Source organism: Fistularia commersonii, chromosome 20, assembly GCF_037954325.1.
Source record: "Fistularia commersonii isolate RoL2024-O1a breed Wild chromosome 20, RoL_Fcom_v1.0, whole genome shotgun sequence".
Lineage (NCBI taxonomy): Eukaryota > Metazoa > Chordata > Actinopteri > Syngnathiformes > Fistulariidae > Fistularia > Fistularia commersonii.
In genome coordinates, this window is record NC_141303.1 from 6,149,918 (window position 1) to 6,172,917 (window position 23,000).

The window sequence follows — 23,000 nt, forward strand, 5'->3', positions numbered from 1 at the left end:
AGTATGGTGGCTAAACATTGAACAAGTTGATTGTTTGCATACACATTTACAGTCTGTTCATACATGTGGTGTGTTGGATGTTTGCTTCACCCAAGCTGACCCAACAGTTCTCAATTACTCAGGGCTGAACATCGCTTGGAAGCTCAAGAGTGGCAGACCCTGGATGAAGAAGCTAGAGGGTTATGGCAGTGTACCTCATTGCACGTTCTCATTTCAGGATCTCAAGTTGTTCAGCCTCAACCCCATTGTTCAGTTACCAGAGTGTGAGTGTGTTTCCCAGGAGTACACCAAGTCCCAGCACCATAGAGATGGGTAAGAGGGTGGAGCAGCAACCAAGGATGGAGCCGAATAATTAGCGTGAGAACAGAACTATGAGAAAGGGCTGAAGAGATCCACGCATACACATACATGCACAGGCAACTTCTCAAAAAAAGTGCCAACATGTAGTCACACATATTCCTTAACCATACGTAGTCTAGATCACACACTACATGCTGACAAACTAACAGTTTTCTCACACGATCCCTCAAGACATCAGACATTAATCCAGTCAGGCCCTTTTGCACAATCTGTCCTCATATTCTTTTCCAACCCTGGCAAAATCCCCTCTCCCCTTTAGCCTAAACTTACGTGGCATATGCCTTTTACAGTACGATGTTAACAGGCACATTTGGCCACAGTTGGGTGCTTGTGAGCCACAAAATAGAAATCTCTGGTCTGTGTCGGGCCCTTGGACATCCTTTGTCGGGTGCATTTGAACTCCTGCCTCCTACTTAAAAGTCGTGCCAAATACTACAAGCTGAAAAACAAACAAACAAAATAAAAACAAACCTATTCAGATAACTAATTTTGTGAATAGATAGAACTGGATAATGTAATGCATCCATTGGCTTTGCTGAAATCATTAGGCAAGCTCTCTTGACTTAGAAGGCATTTGATTATATTTTCATCTTTAGCTAACACTGTTATTTCATTACTCATTTACTTATTAATATTTGCAATGGAAAGCTCTTCTACATTGAGTTTCAATGTTATTTCTTCTCAAAAATCAACGTTTAGAACCTTTGACTGACTTTACCTCGCTCAAGTTACTTTCCCCAAGGCATGTGATCATAAACTGTCCCACAAAACACCATGTTTTGTTTAGTCTGAGTTCACTCAAAGCAAAGTTGATGGTGTGGACAACATAAGCACCAACAAGTAGGCCTCAACACAAATAACTTTGAGGATGTGTCTGCAATTTTGACACCTTTTAGTTCTGCTGAGGAAAACAAAGAACAAATAGAAATCAGACATGAAAAAAAAAAAAAAATGTCAGTCACCGTTCACTCAAAATAATTGAGGTAAATCCTTTAAATAATTGTGATACTGACTTGAAAGCCCTAGTCTAAGTGTATAATTGCTGCACAGCAGCCTAATGGCGCATATATTGCACAGATTTTTGTTGTGATTTGAGGGGAAGAATACATTTGAAAAACAGTACTGTAAGATGTGATTTGGTTTTGTTTCATGTATCCAAGCACTTGCCCTGTTCACTCAGTAAAATGAAAGTGGACCCTATAAGGGAGCACTGTTGTTGGATTTGTATACCAGTTTGTTTCAAAAAATGCTGGTAAAACATAAATGAACACAAATATGCAGTAAAGTATAATAGCAAAGAACTGTTTCTTTCCTCTTTAGGAGTTTTTTTTTTTAGTCTGTGCACCAAGTCTTAGTTGAAATGCATCTTGTTATCATAACACCAAGGAGTTGGGAACAAGGGGTACCTTCTCTGTTAAGAGGGGAATGGTGGAGGAACCGTTGAAGGCTGTCTTTGCACTACAAAAATGCACGCCTACAATCTTAAAAAAGTCTTTGGAATGTTTTACAATGATTATTTATCCACCAATTTAGAAAACGTTGTGCTCATTTCTAGCTACATTCTGTATTTCTTCTCAGTTTGTTTTCTAACTTCAAGTGCTTCACATTTTTTTTTTGTACCTTGTGCTGTCTTTAAGTGGGCAGAGATGACCAAGCAGGACATGCTATTACTGCATGCCTCCACTGGAGAGCAGTCTACACTTTAAAAACTAAATAAATGAGTGAAACTAATTGAAGGTCAGTGTGCTTCTTTTTACTTCCATACATGATGCGATTATGATTTAGCATTTGGAGGAACCAGGGAACACTTCAGTTACATAAGCTCGCAGAGAGAGCTCCATTTTGAACTGCTCCTCTTAGACACAGCAATTATTTTGTTCACTTTATGATTTCCTGTACCATGCTTGTAAATTTAGTGCTTTTCCCTAAATGTATTGTCTAACAACTCAGTAAACATTATCATACATTTCAATGATTTACAAAAAGAATGGCAGTAAATATTGGGATGTGCAAAGACCTGCACCCTCTGAGATTCTCCTCCATCATTCCCATCAGGCTTTGCACCAGTCCCATATCACAGGGACATACAATATGCCCTTCACAAGTATTCACAGGATAAATCACCAATACAGCATAATGCATTAAACACATTTCATAATGAAACATTCATATTTTATCTACACACTCATACAGAGCCCTCCTCTATCAATGTAGAGAGATTTATACGAGACTTCTGTATATATCACATAAGATACTGTAGGTTCATAATATTCTCTTTGTACTCTATGGTTTGTCATTTCCAAAAATAAACCATGATTGTGTGTTTTGACTGCCATTACAGATTTTAGTCAACCACACACATATCCAGCAGGATAACCGAATGAATGTGGAAGAGCAAAGGAATGGGCTGAGTGTCAAATATAGAGATAATACCTGGAGAGGGGAAGGGGCAGGATGAAAGAAAAGAAATTCATGTGCATGGCTGTGTATAAGAGAGAGTGACAGAGCTGTGAGGGAGGATGCCTTCAGAAGGAGGATTCGTACTGCAGAAGTTCAAAAAGAAGCGGACCGTCCCTATACCTGATGCCCACTGCATTAGGGCTAATGTACTGGAGCACGTTTATGGTCCTGCGCAGGCGTCGATCCACAAAGTGTGCATCCCAGGCTGGATAGCGCTTTCTGGGCATGTCTATCTTGATGAGAGGACCCTCCGGCCGGATGGGCCTGCCAGCTGCATCCACGGGCTCAGTGGACCTCACCTGGAAAACTGGAAGGCAGGTGTCCGTGGCTGTTTCATCTGACTCCACATGTTCACCCGCCACACCCCTGGTGGGGGTGGCCTGAGAACCACGCGGACCCGGTGTGGGAGCCATGGGCTCAGCCTCGGGGGGTAATGGAAGGCCCCACAGCAGCTCAGCACAGCAGGAACTGGCCAGCACCCTCAGCCGAGGGCCCATGGGGTGCAGAACCCCATAGTAGAGAACCATACACGCTACACCCGAGGCAAAGCACAGGAAGACGCCACAGAGGGCAAAAGAGGCATAGGCGTCAGTGGTGGCTGGGTCGCGGTATGCATACCAAAGGGAGCTGAGAATGGCATTCTCCAACAGTACTACTGTGTAATAAGCTACCATTCTGTACCGTGTCCTGCCTTCCCGTACGTTGAACCAACAAAAGACATAGACAACACCCACCACCATGTTGAATAGTACCTCCTCCCATTTTGACATGCAGAAGTCAGTGCCACCATGGATGACCCAGAAAGCCATGGCACACCAATGGAGCACCACAAATATGCCAAAGTAGATGTGGAAAACTGAGGCGAACAGGGCAAATGAGAGAACCCGTGAAGAGATGGTAAAAAGACGCCAGAACAGATGCACTAGGGCACCCCGATAACTCATGCTCTTCTTGTCATCACGTGAATCACGTAGGAGTTTGTGGTAAGAAGCTAGCACCCAGGCAAGGGAGAGGAGGGAGGTCATGGCAGAAAGACCTGGAAAGACAAAGACACAGAGAGAGAGAGAGATATTAATAGTAAAAGCAGAGAGAAAACAGAAAGACTTAGAATGACATTAATTAAAATAATGATTAACAAAAACTTCAGGAGTTGAAGAAATGATAAGACCGAAATGAACGAAATGATAAGACCTTATGCTCCCGGCAGAGAGCTGCGTTCCTCTAATACAAACCTACTAGCAGTACCTTTTGCTCGCTCTAAGCGATCTCAGGCAAAAATGTTCTCAGTTCTACTACCTCAGTGGTGGAACAAACTTCCAGAAGCAACAAGACTAGCATCATCTATCTCAACCTTCAAGAAACAGGTAAAAACTGTTCTCTTTCAGGACTTTTTACTGCGCTGATGCCCCAGATCAGGTTAGGCAGCAAGTTAGGCTATGCAGTGTGTGTGTGTGTGTGTGTGTGTGTGTGTACGTTTGTGTATGTCCTTGTCAAAAAAAAACAAACAAAAAAAAACTCACTAACCCAAGCTTACTGCTCTGTATATTTCCTGTGCATTGTGTATTTGTAAGTGTATTTGCAGTCCCTATGTCCTCTATTGTAAGTTGCTTTGGATAAAAGCGTCTGCCAAATGCAATGCAATGTAATAATGTAATGAAGAGAAATCCAGTTACAATGTGAGTATGAAACATAGCTGAAAGATTATTATATTTATGGTTATTATGGTCAAAACGATCAAACGTATTTTTGAGATCATTATTTCTGCCATCATGGGTCATCCAGTTTCACCCACATCTTTTCTGAGCATTTCTATAATAGACAAAGAAATATACCAGTCTCCTACCTGCATGAAAAATTATCATCTGAACTTAAGTACTGTACATCTCCATAAATGCATTAATGGCGTTTCTATAGACAACTGGACAGAGAGCAATATTACTCTATGTGATGGAATCACTTTCCTTTGGGAACTGATCTGAAACTGAACTGTAGAAGGGGTTCAATAAAATGATGGATGAATGTTCGGAAGAAGATATCACAGTCTGAATTTCTCCACACAAAATGATAATTTAACATCACAGAAGTTTCTTGTCAGATATGAAATATAGACTGTATCAACATCACGTCATACCCACACACTATTGAAATATGACATATTAGGTAAGAGGAAAATAACGGCCATTCTGAAATTACATGAATGATATCAGTTTGAAGTGTGGCAAGTAGAGATCCCTTGGAAACTCCTTACACTGCAGCCATTCAGCCTTGTTGCTCTGAATCATGATGCAGAGCTGCAGCACCAACTGAGGGGCGCTCTCTAAGAAGGTCTCCAGCAATCGAAGCATGTTGACATCTGCATACTCGTACATCATAGCCCAGTAAAAGCGTCTCTGGTTCTCCTTCTGCCGGTGACTTTGTATTCCAAGGTACATTGTGCGAATATACCTGTAGAAGGGGAAAGTAAACACAATATCACAATATGCTCTGATTTAATCAATCCCATAAATATTTTACTGTATTGATAGAAAAGTCACCAGATCAGTTGTAATATCAGCCCGTGACCCTAAACACATCCTGTACTGCACACCTGCCCACGGTGGAGTTTCAACAACACTAGAGGGCAACATTTACTACATTTTTTAAAAGGCAAGGCAATAAATCTTCAAATCTTATTGAGTTTGTGAAAAAAAAGTCATTGGGTTCACAGAAATAGTTGATACATTGAAATGATTACATTTAGCTTTTTCGGGGGGGGGCTTTAGTCAAAAGTTAAATCTCATAAAACTCAAATGGAAAAAAGAATGGATTTCCTCTTGTGGTGTTTACTCCAAAGTATGACTGCCTTTTTTTTTTTAAATAAATAAAACGCATCCAGAAAAACCTCACTGGCTTGACTTAAACAAGAGACAAAATCCTCAATGTCCTCCCCATCTATTGTTATTGAATTTGCCATATCCAAGGTAAATACCAGGGTGTTGCGAGCACTGTGTGACCCTAGTTGCCAGCTGCTACCATCTTCAAGATTGACGGGAGCATTTTACAACAGCGTAGTGACTGTGGTGATGTCAGTGAAATGGCTGATAGTGAAGCAAAGTGGCCACTAATTGAATCGCACTCCAGTTGCAAATTAAAGCTTTAGAACTGTTTCCTTTACAACAACTAGACATGTTGAGACTGTTGTATTCCAAAATGTAATGTACACAGACTTGTGATATAGCTGATTGAGATCATAATCTTCTTTGGTTTTGGTTTCCTTTTAATCGTATCACAGCAGAAGGAGCTGCCAATTTACTTGCATTGGTGAGGACAAGTAAACAAGGAGAAGGAAAACATTTTATGGAGCTTTGGAAAGAAGCATCGCACCACACGCTTTGAAAACCACAGCTAAGACATCAATGCACACTCAATCCAGAACCCCCCCACCATCCTTCCCCCCAAAAAATCCAAAACAAAGTCCCTCTCTGACAGGCTTTCATCATCACCAGTCTCAATCATGTTAAACCCAAGTAGAGACAGAAGAGAAAACAATTACCGTAAACATGATCACACTGATGTATACTTAATTTTAACAATCACTGCAGTCATTGAATATTGGGTGGAAGCTGCAGGTTATGTCTGCCTGAGCTGGCAGAGTGGCCAAATAAATCCAGTAGTTGATGTGAAAGCAGTCAACCGAGGACAATAGTATAGCAAGGACAAAAATAGACTAGACTGTGGCGCTCACCAACACAAATTGAGAGGCCATGGATCCAAATTGAAGTTCCCAAAAGCGAGACAAATACACTGTATTACAAACAGATCCAGAAAATGCTTATGGGTGGTTTTCAACGTGATTAGGCACCTCAATAGGTATTGGGAAAAGGATCACTGTTTTAATTGAAATGAGGTAGAATGCACTGTAAATAGTATAACAGTGTCTGTTTTCGTGGCTTGGATTATAGTCCTTTTCTTCATATATACAGCACCAATAATTTGATTTCATCTAAATGCATTTAGAATTTGGGATTTTATATATATATACATATATGAAATGAAAATTTAAAAAAATCTATCCTAACTTTACACTTCAAAAAATGGAGATGGAATCTCAAATAATTTTACTAAATTTAGCCCAAAGAATTTATTTTCCAATCTATTCTGCTTGTTAATATCTACCTTTCATGTACATAATTCTGTGAAGACTATCTGTGATACCAACTTGAGACAAAGACTATCTATGTTGAGGCTAAAACTAAGCCTTTAAGGATAAAAGGCTGGGTCCAAAGACTAAAACCAAGTGGTTTTAAGATTAGACCTGGTCTTCGATGGGATGAGACAAATTCAAGGCAAAGACCAGAATACATAACGAAACAACATCTTTGAGGGGGCAAATGAAGATAATACTAGACCAATATTAGGTCAAAGATATGACTGAAACAGGATAAAAGTAGGACGACACCAGCATGGCTAACAAGAAAATGGACACATCAATGTTAGCGCAGTCCTCCAATTGATCCACATGCCTATAAAAATACACAAACCGCAAAAGGAGATTCCTTCTTATTCACCCCCTCAATCTCCATGTAAATAATATTTGTGTGTGTATACAAGTCTACCACAAACTGAATACAAAACATGATCAGACATTTTTCCTTACAGTTATGGACAAGCGAGTACTTTGTTTTTATTGCTATGACGGATGAGAGGCTGTGTGAAACTGTGCTTGATCAGCGTCAAGACTGATAAATGCAAAGAATGAGACTGATATTGCTTAAATTTTACTAAAATGTTGATTAAATAGCATGTATAATAGAATAATGCATGAGGAAATAAAACAGAGGATTTTCTGCCAGGAAATGGAAGTGTGGGCAGATAGAATGATCCCTTCATGGGAGAGTGGAAAAGGAAAACAGGAGTTCGTGGGGGTATCAATAGCTCTGAGCAGGGAGAGAGGCTCCACCCTATGTTGAGGTAAAGGCTGGTATTCTGTTACATTTTCTGTTGGACTGGTAAATGTCAGATGGAACAAGTCAACCCCTCTTGATCACCAATGAAATGCCACAGAGACTTACACAGGCCTTTGTCTCCATCCACCAATTTCCATTAGTCTGTGTATGCCACACATCCGTCTCTCTGCTCTGTCGTCCATCAGAAACAGTGGTCTGTATCTGCCTAGCATTAAAAAAACATGAATGCAAACTCACTGTATGCAAACACACTCATGGTGATATTGATAGTGTATTATAATGATGCACGCTTACAGAAATAGCACAAATAAAACTCCATGTCAGATGACAAAATATACAACAATAGCATGAAATGCTATTGCTATGTTGATAACTAACCTCCCCTGAATGGGTGCACTCGTCACAGAGATCGAGTCATGATATTGTTGGTTGAAGTTGATTGACCGGGGATTGCTGAGGTAACATAGACAAGCCACATTGTCATGTAATTTTTTTAGGTTATAAAACATTTTTCACACACATATGCACACTCTCACACATTATTATGATAAAAGCACCCTGCATTATTATCTTTGTCAGATCTGCTGCCAGCAGCAGTGGCATAAATGGAATCCTATTTACGTCTTCTTTTTTTTGGTACATTTTTTCATGTGATTTTTTTTCATGGCTCCATTTTGGCTATTTTAATTTATACATTTGATCCCAGTCGTTATTAAGGATAAAGAACTTTGAAAATGGCAGAATAACTTTTGTTCATGCCTTTCCTACCTATACGGTAAGATTTGATGAGGCTCATTAGGCTGCTGTTGCTGTCCGTCGGGGAGATTTTATTAAGACAAATGTTTAGTTGTATTAAGACATGGTTTTAGTTTGGCTTTTGACCAAATTCTCTCAGGTCTGGGCCTTTTGATACTCGCCAGAATAAAGTTCTCCTGTAAATTTCATGGCAGAATATGCCACAGTTTAAACTAAATGCGCTAATTCACCAATAGGTTTTGATGTTTTAGCACCTTAAATGACATTTGTCACTGAACCGATCCACCCCTACCTTTTAGTTCGTACTACTTGGTTTCGGAAAAAAAGAAGGAGTGGAAAAAAAAGCCTTGTATAGTTAAACACTTCTGGTCTCACAGCTGTCAGAAAAATCTGAACTCACTCCATCAAGTTTCAAGGCTACTCACATAGCATATGCCTTTGCAACCATTTCACACACATCCTGGGATTGTGATGCGTACTGTTAACACTCCCACTGTGCCTTTTGAGAAGCAAAATAAATGGATCCCTAAAAATAAGTGGACGAACATGCAAGCCGAAGCATACTTGTCAGCTGTGAAAGAAATGAGCGAGGCTTTCATTTTCATACCAGACATTTTTCAGACAGCGCTTTGGTTTCTCTCTTCCTCCCCTAACCTCCCACCTGCACGCCACTTGGGCTGCGGTGGGCCAACCTTTGATGCTTAACTTTTTAGCTCACTATCACTTCCGTGGACCTCCTCATGAATTATTAGTGGCAAGATTGTAGCTATTGCTCATGACTCATTAGGCAGCGTATGCATGGCCTAACAGCTCAACACTGTGCTGGGGTTGTACTCAAAGCCCAGCCGTCTGCCGCTGCTTTTGAGACACGTTCAGCCTCCCAACCCCTTGATGAGTTGCCAGCATTCCAAAGTACTTGACCTAGGGAATATGAATATACCTGCTCTGATGCTCAGATAGTGGTATGAAACTGTAATTACAAGGTTTGCATGAATAGACATCCCGAGATCTGAGTATAAGCTGCGATGACTGACATGTTCAATGACAGACACAGACACACTCACACAGAGACACGCAAACACGCCACGCAAACACGCCATGTGGCTGACGGGCTGTTTGGACATGACCAATGATCATTCAGCCACCCTTAAACTAATCCCTTCTTGAGTGGGTGGTTAGGAGGACCACACATACACACACACACACACACACACACACACACACACACACACACACACACACACACACCTATGTCGAGCCTTGTCTGTCCTTCAAGTCATGCTTGTGGGATGGGGCTCAGCAGCTCAGACTGCATTCATATCTTGTCATAAGCTGATTAATAAGATCACAAGTCCTATTACAGCAGCATGAAGAGGTGCTAATGCATCTCCTGTAACAGGTGGATTTTATTGGGACTGCAAAACATATGCAGGTCCCGTGTTTGTGAAGAAATATGTATGTGCGGTTACTGTGGCGGCAACGCCAGCAGAAATGAGTCACAGCCCGAGTCACCCTGAAGAGTGGTGCTGTGACTCTCAATAAGCTTTGAACCTATCTTCTATGGGAGAAAAAAGTCTTGTCCTTTTTTGTGTACTAACTGTCTTTTCACACCATATCAGGATATCTCATCAGAATATTCACCGTCTGTGTCAGTGGCTTGTTTTATTATGCTTTTTTTTTTTTTTTTTGACAGAATCGGTAAAGCATATGTGTGGGTGTGTGCGGTAGCAGTTACAACAGATGCTGCCTTCTCATCCCCATTCTTTCTACAAATTTTTCCCTGTCAAACACCCCATTTCATCCCCAACCTCTTATCCAACATACCATAGCTGCTGGAAAAACACTATTCCCCATAAGTTTAATTTCAAAGAACATCCATTTCATCTCCTGTGTCTGAATCTTTCTCCATAACAACACTCCATCCAATATTTTTTTATTTTGTTTTTCATTTTTACTTTTACCATACAATATAATACCAGTGGCTGTTATCTGATAGAAAATCATGTGGGTCTACTTTATGCCCAGGGTGGATGGTGTTACAGTGAGAAAGTGTGCAGCATTTGAACTTATTTCCCAATTTGGAGGTTTTTGCTTTGCCTTTCAGTGGGGTTGTTTTGAACTACCATGTCCTCAAGGACCCAAGGTGAGAAACATAGACATGAGCTTAACTATTCATGCCCCCTCTCTGTGTGATTACTATTATTAAGGTAACTGTGTAGGTTCTCAGTCAACCCGGTCATGGCCAATAAGCTGGTTACCCAGTTTTATCTTGGCAGCTGGACTTAGTTTCTTTCCTTGAAGACATTTCGTCTCTCATCCGAGAGGCTTCTCTGTCTGAACTGAAGAAGCCTCTCAGACGAGAGGTGTCTTCAAGGAAAGAAACTAAGTTCAGTTTCTATGATAAGACTGGAAAACAACTAAGTTAAGGATGATGTATATATGATTTAGTTTTTTTAGTTGCGAGGGAATTGAACGCAATTTTCATGTTTTTTTAGTCTAATGTTAAAAAAAAAAAGGGCCAAATGAAAGTTAAAGAATTCACAACTAGATACTGTGAGTAGTTAAATTTGTGAAAACCCAGATGTAACAATAATTAGAAAAATCCTTTTCTGCATTTAGAGTTTCATTATGTGTCATAAAGTTGTAAATACTGAAGGCATTCTTTCCACAAGAGAGCAAATAATGAGAAAGTGCCTCTCTCTCCACTTGAGGCAAAATATCTGAAGGATATCAGTCTCAAACTTAGAAAAAAACAGGTTTTACTCTTAAAACGATGGAGAAGTATGCTATCACGATCCAAAAGACTTCTCAGACTCATGGTGTTTGCTGTTACTCTTGGTCTGAACAAAAACAATTGCAATATGAAAGTGAAGAAAATATAAACTAATTTGTGTTTTATACATATAAAATATACCTTAGTATGGGCAAATTTACTTTTGGAAAAGGAGTCAAAAAAAAAAAAAAGGCATTTTCCATTTACCGGTAGCTTTATTTATGAAAATTCACATTTGCGGTCCAGCATAAATTAGCTCAAGCACAGCAACCATGCTCCAAAATTGCTCGTATTTATGCATGTCTGAATGTTCATAATAGTATTCTCAGGTGTAATATTTGCTTGCTACTAAATAGTAAACTTTGCGTGATTAGCCACGTACAACAAAACCACAAGAAATTCTACACTTAGATAGAAGGTATGAGATACAAAACATCGACAATGTCATTGCTACGCTCATTAATATGTACAGTGACCAAAAAAAGTGGTACACATATGAAACATAGACCAGACAAGTGTACATGGCATGGCATTTATTGCGAATTATTCATCATTCTGTGTATTTCAGTCATGGATTTTCTTTTTTCTGGAGAAACCTTATCATTCCAATGGCTTCGTTTTTAACTGTGCACTACTATGTACAAGTCAGATATGTCTTTATCACCCTTATGGCAGTGATTTGGTCTGAGATGAAAGGGTGACAGTGCTGAGATCTGAGTGCCACAGGCAAATCAGATACATTCACACACAAACGTTGCACGATCTGTGACCGGGGCCCGTGGGTGATTCTTACGCTGAGTGCTGCTGGAATGTTGAATGGAGACCAACCTGACATGATGTGAGCCGAAAGAGGTGGGGAGCTGAGATGAGAGCGTCAACTCAGCGCCCTACTGTCAGTCTTTTGACTGTGCACTAGTTAACAATCTCTGACATCTTGGCGTAATATCATCAAAGTAATTGTGACATTTTGTACACAGACATCATTTTTAGTTACGAGAGATACGAGAACCTACGATAAACATTTTTGAGGACGCCAGTTCGATGGCATCTCTCACAGTAAAAAAAGTTCTGACCCAGTGACTTTCCACACAAAATAAATTGTCCGCAGATGGTTCGGTTTTCTATTTCAGCAAGCAGACTATTTCTATCAAAACGTACATGCATTTAGTGAATGAAACAAGTAAAAAATTAGATTTAGGATGAGATTGTCACGAAAACGAGGACCCAACTCCACATAAGGTTATCAGTCAAAGCTTGTTTATTCAGTCTAAGGCTGGTGCATGAAAAAGCAAGAGGTATTCAAATTGGTGAGCAAAGGGCCGTGTCCAGAATTTTCCCAAACACAGTCCTATTCAGACGGCAAACACAGGAGAAAGCTACTGGAGTGTTGACACAAAGTAACCAGACTATCTGGCAACTGGATGAGTCTTAGGCTCGTGTGCTGGGCATGATCGCAGGTGAGTGTACTCACATGCAGAAAACCAGTGAGTCCTAGTGAGAGAATCTGCAGACTGTTGCAAAGATGGAGTTTAGTGGTAACAAACAACCAACGCTGACGTGACAGGAGATATTTGGATCCCAGATCTGGGCTTGATTGTAATGAGTTGCTTCATCTAGTTTTTGTGAGTTGTGTGGCTTATTCCTTAACCATAGCATTGTTGATATAAGCAGAGGTATATTCAGACATTTAGAAGCCTATAGACCCTGACGTCTTGGTCTCCAATGCAATATATCACTCCACTGGCTCCTAGTTGCAGCTCGCATCGAATTCATATCCTTGATATTCACTGTCAAAACTGCAATTAAATCAGGCCTCGCCTAACCTCTCATTGAGGTCTGCACTCCTTTCTGCTCACTGCAATCATCCAGCGAATGATGACTGGTCCTTCAACTTAAGCAGACACGTCTTACACCTCTAATTTTTTTTTTTTCGCGCTGTATGCCTGAAGGTCAAAGAGTCACCTGTGGAATGGTCTGGTCAATTGTACTAATTGTACTACACTAAGTGTAGCCTTTTGGCCTGAGAAATGTCTGATATTGAAATTTGAAAAATGAATTTCCAATATCATGTGTCTTTTTCATGATACTTAATCTCTCCTTGGTGTACATAAATGGTAAACATCAAATCCAAATGTGTATAGTAGCTCTCCTCTCCTTTCCACTGTCCTTTCTCCATGGTCCCTCTCCACACAACCAATCATTAGTTACCAGTGGCAACGGTTCTCAGGTGCCCTGAGTCTTGGGTCCGTGATTATATGACACTGACAAATCAGTAGGATGAAAAAGCAAAGCGGAGATCCTGGTTTTTTATGCTTCACTTTAACTAGTCAGGAGGGTGGATGTCATCAGTGAGATGCGTTTCTGCAGGAAAGTTTCCAAAGCATCTTTAGGTCAATCTCCTAACCCTTTCCTCTTTTACCATCCCCATGCACTGGTGTCCTGCTACCTTCATTCTCACACAAAATTCTCCATTCCATCACAATACACATCAGTGGTTTCAGGCATGTTTTTCATACCAATGGTTTTTGGCAATGAAAAAATGATTTAATATATGACTGAAATATGATTTCAAATAACACTCCAAACAATGTTTGGATTTATTCTTATTTGAACTCTCAGCCAATCAATTTAGGAGGGATAAGAATAGTCAAAGTGAGACAGAAAATTGAGTACATGAGTCATATGATCGAGGCCTCTCTACCTTTCGATGGAAGGCAGCCAGAAATTCAAGCTGGTCTAAGATCATTTGGAATCGTTCTCCATTAATGGACTGAGGCATAAAATAGATAAGGAGCTGCTGATTCTGTACGACTGTTAAAGAAAAGGGATGTTCCTCTGCCTTCCAGACACAAAAGGCTATTGATCAGTCCACCTGGACTTTAGAAGCCATCAAAAGGGTCAGTACGATCCAATATCCAGATGGGTAATCAAATGAAGGGCAGGCTTAATTAAATGAAAGATTTCCTTCAACAGTTAAAATTACTGTACAATGCATCTCTGATCAATAGAATCGCAAGGGGATTATTTTGCCTGAGAGCGAACGCATGATTTACATTCATATTTTAATTACATCTGAGTTCCATAGCCCAAGGCCACATTTTAAGTTTAACTTTCACCTGCTGCCTAAAAAGATGAATTTAGCTCTGTCAGGATATACATATTCACAAGTGCTTATTCATAGTACTAAGATATAGCAGCAGAAAATGGTCTGAATTGATTTAATGAAAAATAAAGACATTTTATCCCTAAATAGAGCACATTCTTCCTCCATTTGGAATGCTAAATAAGACTCTCCCTGTTCATACTCTGTCATTTCTATTTTCTAAGGACATAGCTTGCAGGGGACCTTTGACACTATTTGTTTTAGAAATGTTAAAGCGACAGCCAAAATCCTATTTCTGAATTACCTTTTCAAATAAACTGCATACCCGGTTCGGAAATGTACCCAAGGCACACACACAAAACAAGCAATACAATTTCTTATTACAGTATTATTACATCAAAGGATAGTAGGGCATTTTTCTACCTTAAATGCTCTTTTAGAGAGACACAGTCTGACAGCCTGTAGTAAAATCCTCTCTCTCTATCCCTTCCCCGTGTTCTGTCTTTCTCTCTCTGTGTCCCTGACCTCTCCTGTCCTGTTTTGTGGCTGCTCTTCAACAAGAGGAAGGGCCAGATTATGTACAGATTAAGAAGAATAGGCTTGACCCAGTTGCTTTTCAAAGAGCACACAACCAAAAGGCACCGTGCACACGCCACCTTTCATTCTGTGTCAGCACTTGTAGTGTACTGTGCGAGATACTTAAATCTCATGTTTATTGCCCTAAAGACCATAATTAGCAGAGCTAGTTTATGTGTCATGAATAACCAAGTGATTGAAAATTGTCTGTGGAAATGTCCTTTGTGTCAAATAAACAAAATACTTTATCATCCTGCAGCATTTTTTTTTTTTTTTTCACAAAGGTTCGATGGGTTTGCTTGCAAGTGAGGTGGCGTTAAGCAATTTTTCAAGCCTTGAAGATAGCACAAGCAAGGAGGTGAAAGCCAAGTCAGCATACAAGGAGGAAAGAAAAGAAGAGGGTGGGACAGAGATAGAGGGGCAGAGGCAGTGAAGATAACCACCAACAAAGTGCAAGGGAGCAAGCAAGGAGGAGGAGAAAATAGACAGAAGTGACAGTGTGATGTAGTGACAGAGGAAGTGGAAAACGCAGAGAAGGGGCAAAAGTGGTCGGACAAAGACGCGGAGAAAAGGTACGGGAGGTAGAAAAGACCTGGAGAGTGACAGGAGAGTGAAAGGAGGGGAGTGAGAGGGAATGAGACCCAGGAGGTAAACTAATCACCAAGTACGCAATGCAATTTTCTGGCTCTGTGCCTCCACTCTACCATACTCTTCCCTCCTTCGCTCTCACTCCTTTCCACCCACCATGCATCCCCTCTATGTCTTGGGGCTCTTTTTACTATTCCACTCACAAACACAGTCTCTCGCTCCTCTATCTATCAGGCAGTACCATTTCAGTGCTCCCCTCTCATCTTTAGTACTGCCCGGTGATCCCCTCTGGCTCCCAAAAATGGATTGAGCCACTATTTTCATCAGCATTTAAACATGGTGTAGATGAAGAAAGAGAGTGTGTGATTAGAATGATCCCATGTATCTGTTAATCCTGGTGTTAGTGCACACTGGTCAGGTGTATTGTGTGATATCTTCATGATGGGGCTTGTGTGTGGCAAAGTGAATAATGGGAAAAAACAACAATTACCAAGAGGAGGAAGGGGGAAAAATGGAGTAAAACAGCATCTGTCTGACTGTGCAAATGCAAGTGTGTGTGTGTGCATATGTGTGTGTGCGTATTTTCCCCTGAGGTAAAGGCATTTAGGAGCCATTTGATATTGCTGCAGTGAAGGTTTGAAAGTGTATTCAGTCTTTCTCCCGAGAGCGTTGGTGGTGCCTGCCTGCCTCACTATTTCGTAGCGGGTTGATGATGATGATAGATGTTCCTCCCAGACATGCAAATAAAGGGGGCGGCTCCCTTGAAATGCACACATACTCTCACTTACAAATGCATGTGTAGGAACGCTAACACACCCGATCAGCCGTGTATGTTTGAAAAAGTCTGCATATGATGTGCTAATCTGTCTTTTAAGGAACTTTTGCCTGAAAAAACATGCAGACTGGTCAGAAACAGCAGGCTCAAATCTGCTCCATTTTACAGGCACATTAACCAGGGAGGCAAATTACTACCATGAAATACTAATTTAGTATGTTTGTAAGGCTTTGTATGTATATATGTATGTATGCACCGTATGTATGCAATGAAAGCAGCAAGCTTATTATTATCGTGCACTGTATGTCACCTCATCCATCATACATGACAATGCTGTCACCACTAAGGCAAAAAGGGACACAAAAATACACAAAAACACACAGAGGGAGACATAGACAAACATACACATGCACACATACACTCACCATGTTGGTAAGGACATACACTTGCAAGGACAGTATGAAAACTCAATTTCATTAAGCTTCTGAGATTTTTACTATTTCATAACAGCATCAGTGCACATTTTCCCACTTACTCTCTCTCTCTTTCACAAAACAAATCAAACACACACAAACTCACTAGCATGTGTTGGAACACACACACACACACTTGCAAAAAGGCAAGCAGTATTAAGGTTTCGCTCTGATCGCCATATATAGTATAGTGTGGAAAATGTCATGAATTCATTCACGCATTGACGCATAAACACCATCACATGCTGATGGGATTCCTCATGCGAAACACATGCCTATTCCCATAGACAGACAGACGCACAAACACACAAACATTTTTACACCAGACTTAACACCATCAGGCTGTGTCACTTGTCAGTAAGCCCAGAGGCCCCTTCTAACCTGAGGGATTCCAAAGACACAAAGCAGATGTGTAAACCCCCTAAAACTACTTTTCTGTGAAAGGCTTAGGGAACAAACCTGTTGGGACAGATCAAAATATCAATCTAGTAGGTATGGAGAAGGGGAAATACAACAAATGTCCATTTAGTGGTCATCAGACCAAGAATTCCACGGATACTCAAACTATTTAAGGTTCTTTGAGGTCCCAGGCAGGCGCCTGTGCACTGAGGATACACAGCAGACTGAATGAGATACAGTTACTGGCATTGATGAAAAAACAAAACAAAACAGAGTCATCAGAGTATCCTCGGGCAACAAATAGATGCACAAGTCATACAGTCATACTCATACATCATTCACACACTCACAGGCAGACACACACATTCACTCTAACTGTCTTGAATACACACACACGTACACACACACTGCTGTGTGCTGCCGTTAATATGCGGAACGATATTGATACAATGCACACAGCTCCATATGCTGACCTTGAGCATGTCAATTATTTGTCCAAGCCAAAAATGACCAAACACTGCCAGAATCACAGCGACATTATTTTCTATCCTGGTAATTGTGAGTGGTGGATTTGATTGCACGTTCTATACCAGCAATTACATCTTAGTTATCAGTCCATGATAAGCTGCATAACACGATTTATAGGAATTGTTTTCTTCTCTTGTACATGATCTAGTGATGTATCTTTGCTAGAGCAGGTCAACATTGCCTTTGCTTCTTGCCAGAAATTGTCAAACACATGCTGTATCGATACCGAGGAACAATGAGCAAGAATTAATTTCAAATTTTGATGGAGCTTGCGTGGCTTGCACAAAAAAACTGTCAATTGTGAGTAATTCAATTTTGACACTATTGACAATTCACAAAGCAATGTGGGAGGTACAGAGCAAAATATTTGCAATGTCAGGTGACCTCTTTTATGTCTTTGGTTATGAAGTAGAGGGTTGTAGAAAGTGATATAAAAATCTATACAATAATATAACCAGTCAATAATCTGTAACTGCACGCAAATGTAAAGTGATGTTAATTACAGGGGAGTCAGCAAATTTTAATATCAATTGTATAATACACACCTAACACACCAAAAAAAAACTATAGATCCAACACTGCTACATTCTCATATAGCAAGAAGAGTTGTCTGTTGTATATGTGATTTTTCTCATCTGCAAAATAATAACTGGCTGCAATTGGTAATAAATTGTCATTTTTCACTTGCACTCCTTGGTCAACTCATGTTTCTTGATATGTTATAAAATAGATTGCAAACGGCTCATGGAATAGGAGATATGTCCTGAAAGAAGGTTGCTTGAATGAATGTACCGGTAGTCAGCCTTTCCAGCTCTCATTATCACACACAGACATACATGAACGTAGACAAGACAACACGTGCACATGCAAAAAGAGAGAAGAAATGGGGGGATGGGGGTTGATCGATAAATGTATCCTGGGAATCCTTCCTGTCTTCCAAGAATCCAGGCAGGCAGGAGCAGTTGCTGACATTGCAAAGTCCCCCCCCCCCCACCCCTTCTCTCTGGATATTGGATCCAGGCTTCTCCCCCTCTGAAGGGATCCAGCAGTGCACCTTGTAGATGATTGGCTGCTCGAGCGGGTGCAGACATCCTTTGTGCAGTATCACCTGTCGTATCAAGAGAGGCTGTCTGTATGATAGCAGCTATATTTCCATGTCTGTGCCTCAGGGTGAAAAGGAAAAGGCTGTGATGTGTGATAAGACACACACTGTGTATCAAAATCCAGTACAACTATTGTGGCATGTACCGTATGATGCACTGACAACGTAACAAGGGGGCTGTGTGTTTTATATGAAATCATTAAAAGATAGAGATGTTACCTTGACAGGGCATCGAAATACCGTGCCTTAAAAACATGACGTACTGTTAAACGTGTTGGGTTATAAATTGTGAAATGAATTCGAAGCAAGCTAAACAAAATCTGTGAATATTAAGAACTATTTTGTTGCTAGATATGTTAGATGGTTATGATTTTATCTATAAAAGCAGTAAGAAAAGCTGATACATAGAACTGAGTATAGACTTGTGTTTTGAATTGGGTGAGATAAAGCAGGCTAATGCAAGATAACAGCAACATGGTAGATTTATGTATCTCATTTTCCTAGCGTCTATACCTTTCCATTTAATAACCCCTTTCCAACATATTGACCATGTTTTGAGGTTTCTGTTAATTTGTTTATTTGTTCCAATTTTTTGGGTAATTGGGGTTAAAAAAAAGTTGATTGAACGTGTTCCCATTTCCACATTGCAAGCTGGCACGATTGCCCTTCAATTTCTTTTTTTTTTTTTCCTCCTTTGTGTCTTGTGTTCAATCTAAAAAAACAGAGTAAGAAGTGCTTGTAAACAGGAGAAAGCCCAAATGGAAGAAAGAGATAATGTTGTACTGGTCACTATTTAATATGCTTTGCTTCAGTCTCCCTTTCAAACTCAGGGGTGACTTAATTACTGTCTTACACTGCTTAAATCTGCTGAGGGGGAATACACCAATCCCTGGATGTGTTTTTTTTTTTTTTTTTTTGAAGGAGGAATTACTGATAAAGATAAGGAGCCCTCAGAATCAGGACAGAAGTGGGTCAGTAAAACTGAGTGCCATATTTTCATTGAAGTTGATTACATAAAAAAAGAGCTGATAAATATGACACAGTCATTTCATAAAGAAAGGATGGTCAATTAAAAAGTAAATGATGTATAACTAATATTTGGTGTATAATATATAACACATATAACTGTATCAGAATATGGAAAATAGACAAAATTCTTCTGTGAGCCCTTGCAAGAGTGCCACGCAATAATATGTTTACTCTGACAAGTCAGAAATTTTCACTTAAATACCAGGACATAGAAAAGACTTTAACCTCAGATAAGCAAACTTTGGCTAAAAGAAGAGGCTAAAGGCATTGACGCTGTTAATGAAGAAGAGGGCATTCAAAATTGACAGATTAAAATAAATCTCAAAGGTGTTTATCCAACTATCCAATAACATGAGACTGCTTTTACTGGTTGTCTGTCTCCAAAAGTTAGCTATCAGTGCAACCCCTCATGACTCAACATTTAAGGGTGGTGTTTTGTATCTGTAATATGTTATTAACAAATCCGAGAAGCTTATCTCTTTTAAATATTTAATATCCCATTTTAATATTTTATTCGGTGATCACACAAAGTGTTTTGTTTAAACAGAATGTCTTAAAGTCAAAATTCTATCAGCTATTCAGGTCATGCATACTGGAGGAAGTAAGAGCGGGCTAAACATGAATGGATTTTACTTTATTTTTTCCAATTCGGGCTTGTTTGACATGTCATGACATGGCATGGTGAGCCACAGGTTGACCAGGACACTGTGGAGCACTTAAAGTACAGTGAGAGAGTGAAATGGAGAGAGTTTCCTCTCTCCCTCTCTAACTTCCTGTGTGTGTGTGTGTGTGTGTGTGTGTGTGTGTGTGTGTGTGTGTGTCTGTTTGTCTGTCCGTCTCTGAATGGAGACTGAAAATGTGAATAAGAACAGCAGTAAATAATGATGAGAGTGATATTGATCCATACATATCTGGGCTATCATTACAGCTGTATCTCTACAAAGCAATGGATGTATATATAAACATGGAACAGAAGGCCAGCCCATGGGGCAGAGCTGGACCTCCAAACAAAATGTCCAGGGCCCTTTTAAATTATTTATATGCTTCTCTTTAAACCTGTGGAGAATGTAAGTGAACCTCTTGTTAATCCAAATAAATATATGTGTATACATATATATATATATATATATATATATATGTAGAAGGATTGTCCAAATTACACATATATATGCATATATAAATGCATATATATATATATATACACATAATTTTGTGTTCATATATATATATGAATTGTCCAATATATATATATATATATACATAAAATTTGGACAATCTTATTAGGTCTCAGGTATTAGCATACACGGTGTCCAAAATCAAATCAACAGTGCCACAACAATACTTTGAGGCCCGAGTGAGAGGGTGTAGATGACCCCGGGGAGATGCCAACTGATGGTAACTGGACGCTAACATGTTGCTGTCTGGGAAATCTCCTGATGAATTGGGAGGAGCGGGAGCAGCAGAGGAGGGATGGCAATGAGACAGGAAAACACAAAGCTCTAATGTACAGGCACACTGCCAAGGTGTCTATTTCATTCACAAAATCCATTGCATGTCTCCCATGAAGGTAAACTTTGTAGCCCTGGGTACATAGGTAAGGGGGAGTGCGGGAAAATACAGCATGGGGAAACTTTATTTGACTTAATAAACCTAAAACTATTGCTTATTGTGCAATTTTTGTCATTTCATTTTGGATTCTTAATCGTCCTACTCCTTTATTTGAACTAAATCTGATGATGAATTCACAAGTAGACCTGCATGTCCCAATTAGCTTTGAAAACAACACAGGTAGAGACTCAGGTAGAGACAGCGGCACACTTTCTTACATGTCAGTTGGCATCTCTTCCCTCAGACTCTAATGGGAATTCCAGTGAAAGAGCCTCTCTGTACTTAAAATACAGCGTAAATGCATGCGGTGCAAAACTTTAAGTTTCAGTCAAAAACTCAAAGATTTTTATTTTATCATGCCCCTTCGCCAACACCTATATTTCTTAAAAATCAATTTTGATTGCCTTTTAGAACTGAGAGTAAGACAATAAGAAAAAAAGCAGGATATTTATCTGGGAGATAGTTGATAGAAATGCAAATTAATTCCTTCCTGTAAACAGCTTGATCCGACAAACTACAATCTTGCTGACACTATTAAGTTTTGCAGAGACTTACGTTATAAACATTTGACACATCATGGTTGTTTCTTCATCACTGCTCACTTATGTCAGTGCTGTTAGTTGCTGGTTGCTATGGCAACAACTCATCATTTGAAACATGGTCACAGTTATTGAGAGGACGCACCAAAAACATTTCCTATGAACTCCAGGGGTGTAAACTGTAGAACTTGCCGCTTTATGGGTGTAGTGAGATGATAATTTGTTGATACGGCTAGTAGTACAATGAAGCTATGGAGAGAAAAATAATGAGTAAATGTTGAATAAAGACGTGGTGCACTAACTGTGCTTAAGGTGGATTTAATTTAGTCCCTTGTTTTTAATGGAAGCCCAGTCAAATTTATCATAATTGATAATTCATTTTTGATATACTTCAGTTTCCAGCTCTGTATCTCAATCATTCCCAACCCCCTTAATACTGCTATTAGAACATTAGATATTGCATAGACAATTTGAGTACTCATTTGCATATATTTATTTTAATTTTATTGCTCAGGCACAATTGATGCTGGACAAGCAGCATATGATGCTTGAATTTTAAGATGTGCACTTTGCAGTTCTATTAATTTGCTTCACAGGTAAATAACTAACTACATACTAATACATTTGGAGTGAACCATTTAGCACTGACGTTATTGCATTTCCATAACAATCAAAATTAATAAAAATTGTAGCTTAAGACTTCCTTAAGACTACTTATGACTGCTATCAAGATGGTTATTGACATAAAAACTTGAAACTATGCTTGTTCGTTGTTGTTCTTGCTTACTTAAGCGCAATTTCCATATTAGGTGATTAACTTTTGATAGAGATAAAAACAGAACAAAAGAAAAGAAAAGCAAGACAAAAATATGACTCAGACAGAAAAATGAACAGCAATAGCACAACTTTCGAGACACACATGAATTTGACCTTTCTTCCACCTCCAGACCACATGCAGCTTTCTCCATCTTACGCACTAAGAGCA

At 39.7% G+C, this 23,000-nt stretch overlaps 1 protein-coding gene across 1 annotated transcript in view; it reads right to left on the reverse strand.

Moving 5' to 3' along the window:
- Positions 1–1,966: 1,966 nt before the first annotated feature.
- xkr6b (XK related 6b) overlaps positions 1,967–23,000 on the reverse strand; it is a 52,713-nt gene continuing 31,679 nt past the window's right edge. The window contains exons 2-3 of the mRNA XM_086166834.1: positions 5,069–5,265; positions 1,967–3,856 (exon numbers count right to left, since the gene is read on the reverse strand). Of these exons, the coding sequence (XP_086022960.1) occupies positions 2,886–3,856; positions 5,069–5,265 (1,168 nt within the window). The 3' untranslated portion in view covers positions 1,967–2,885. The remainder of the gene's footprint in view (positions 3,857–5,068; positions 5,266–23,000) is intronic.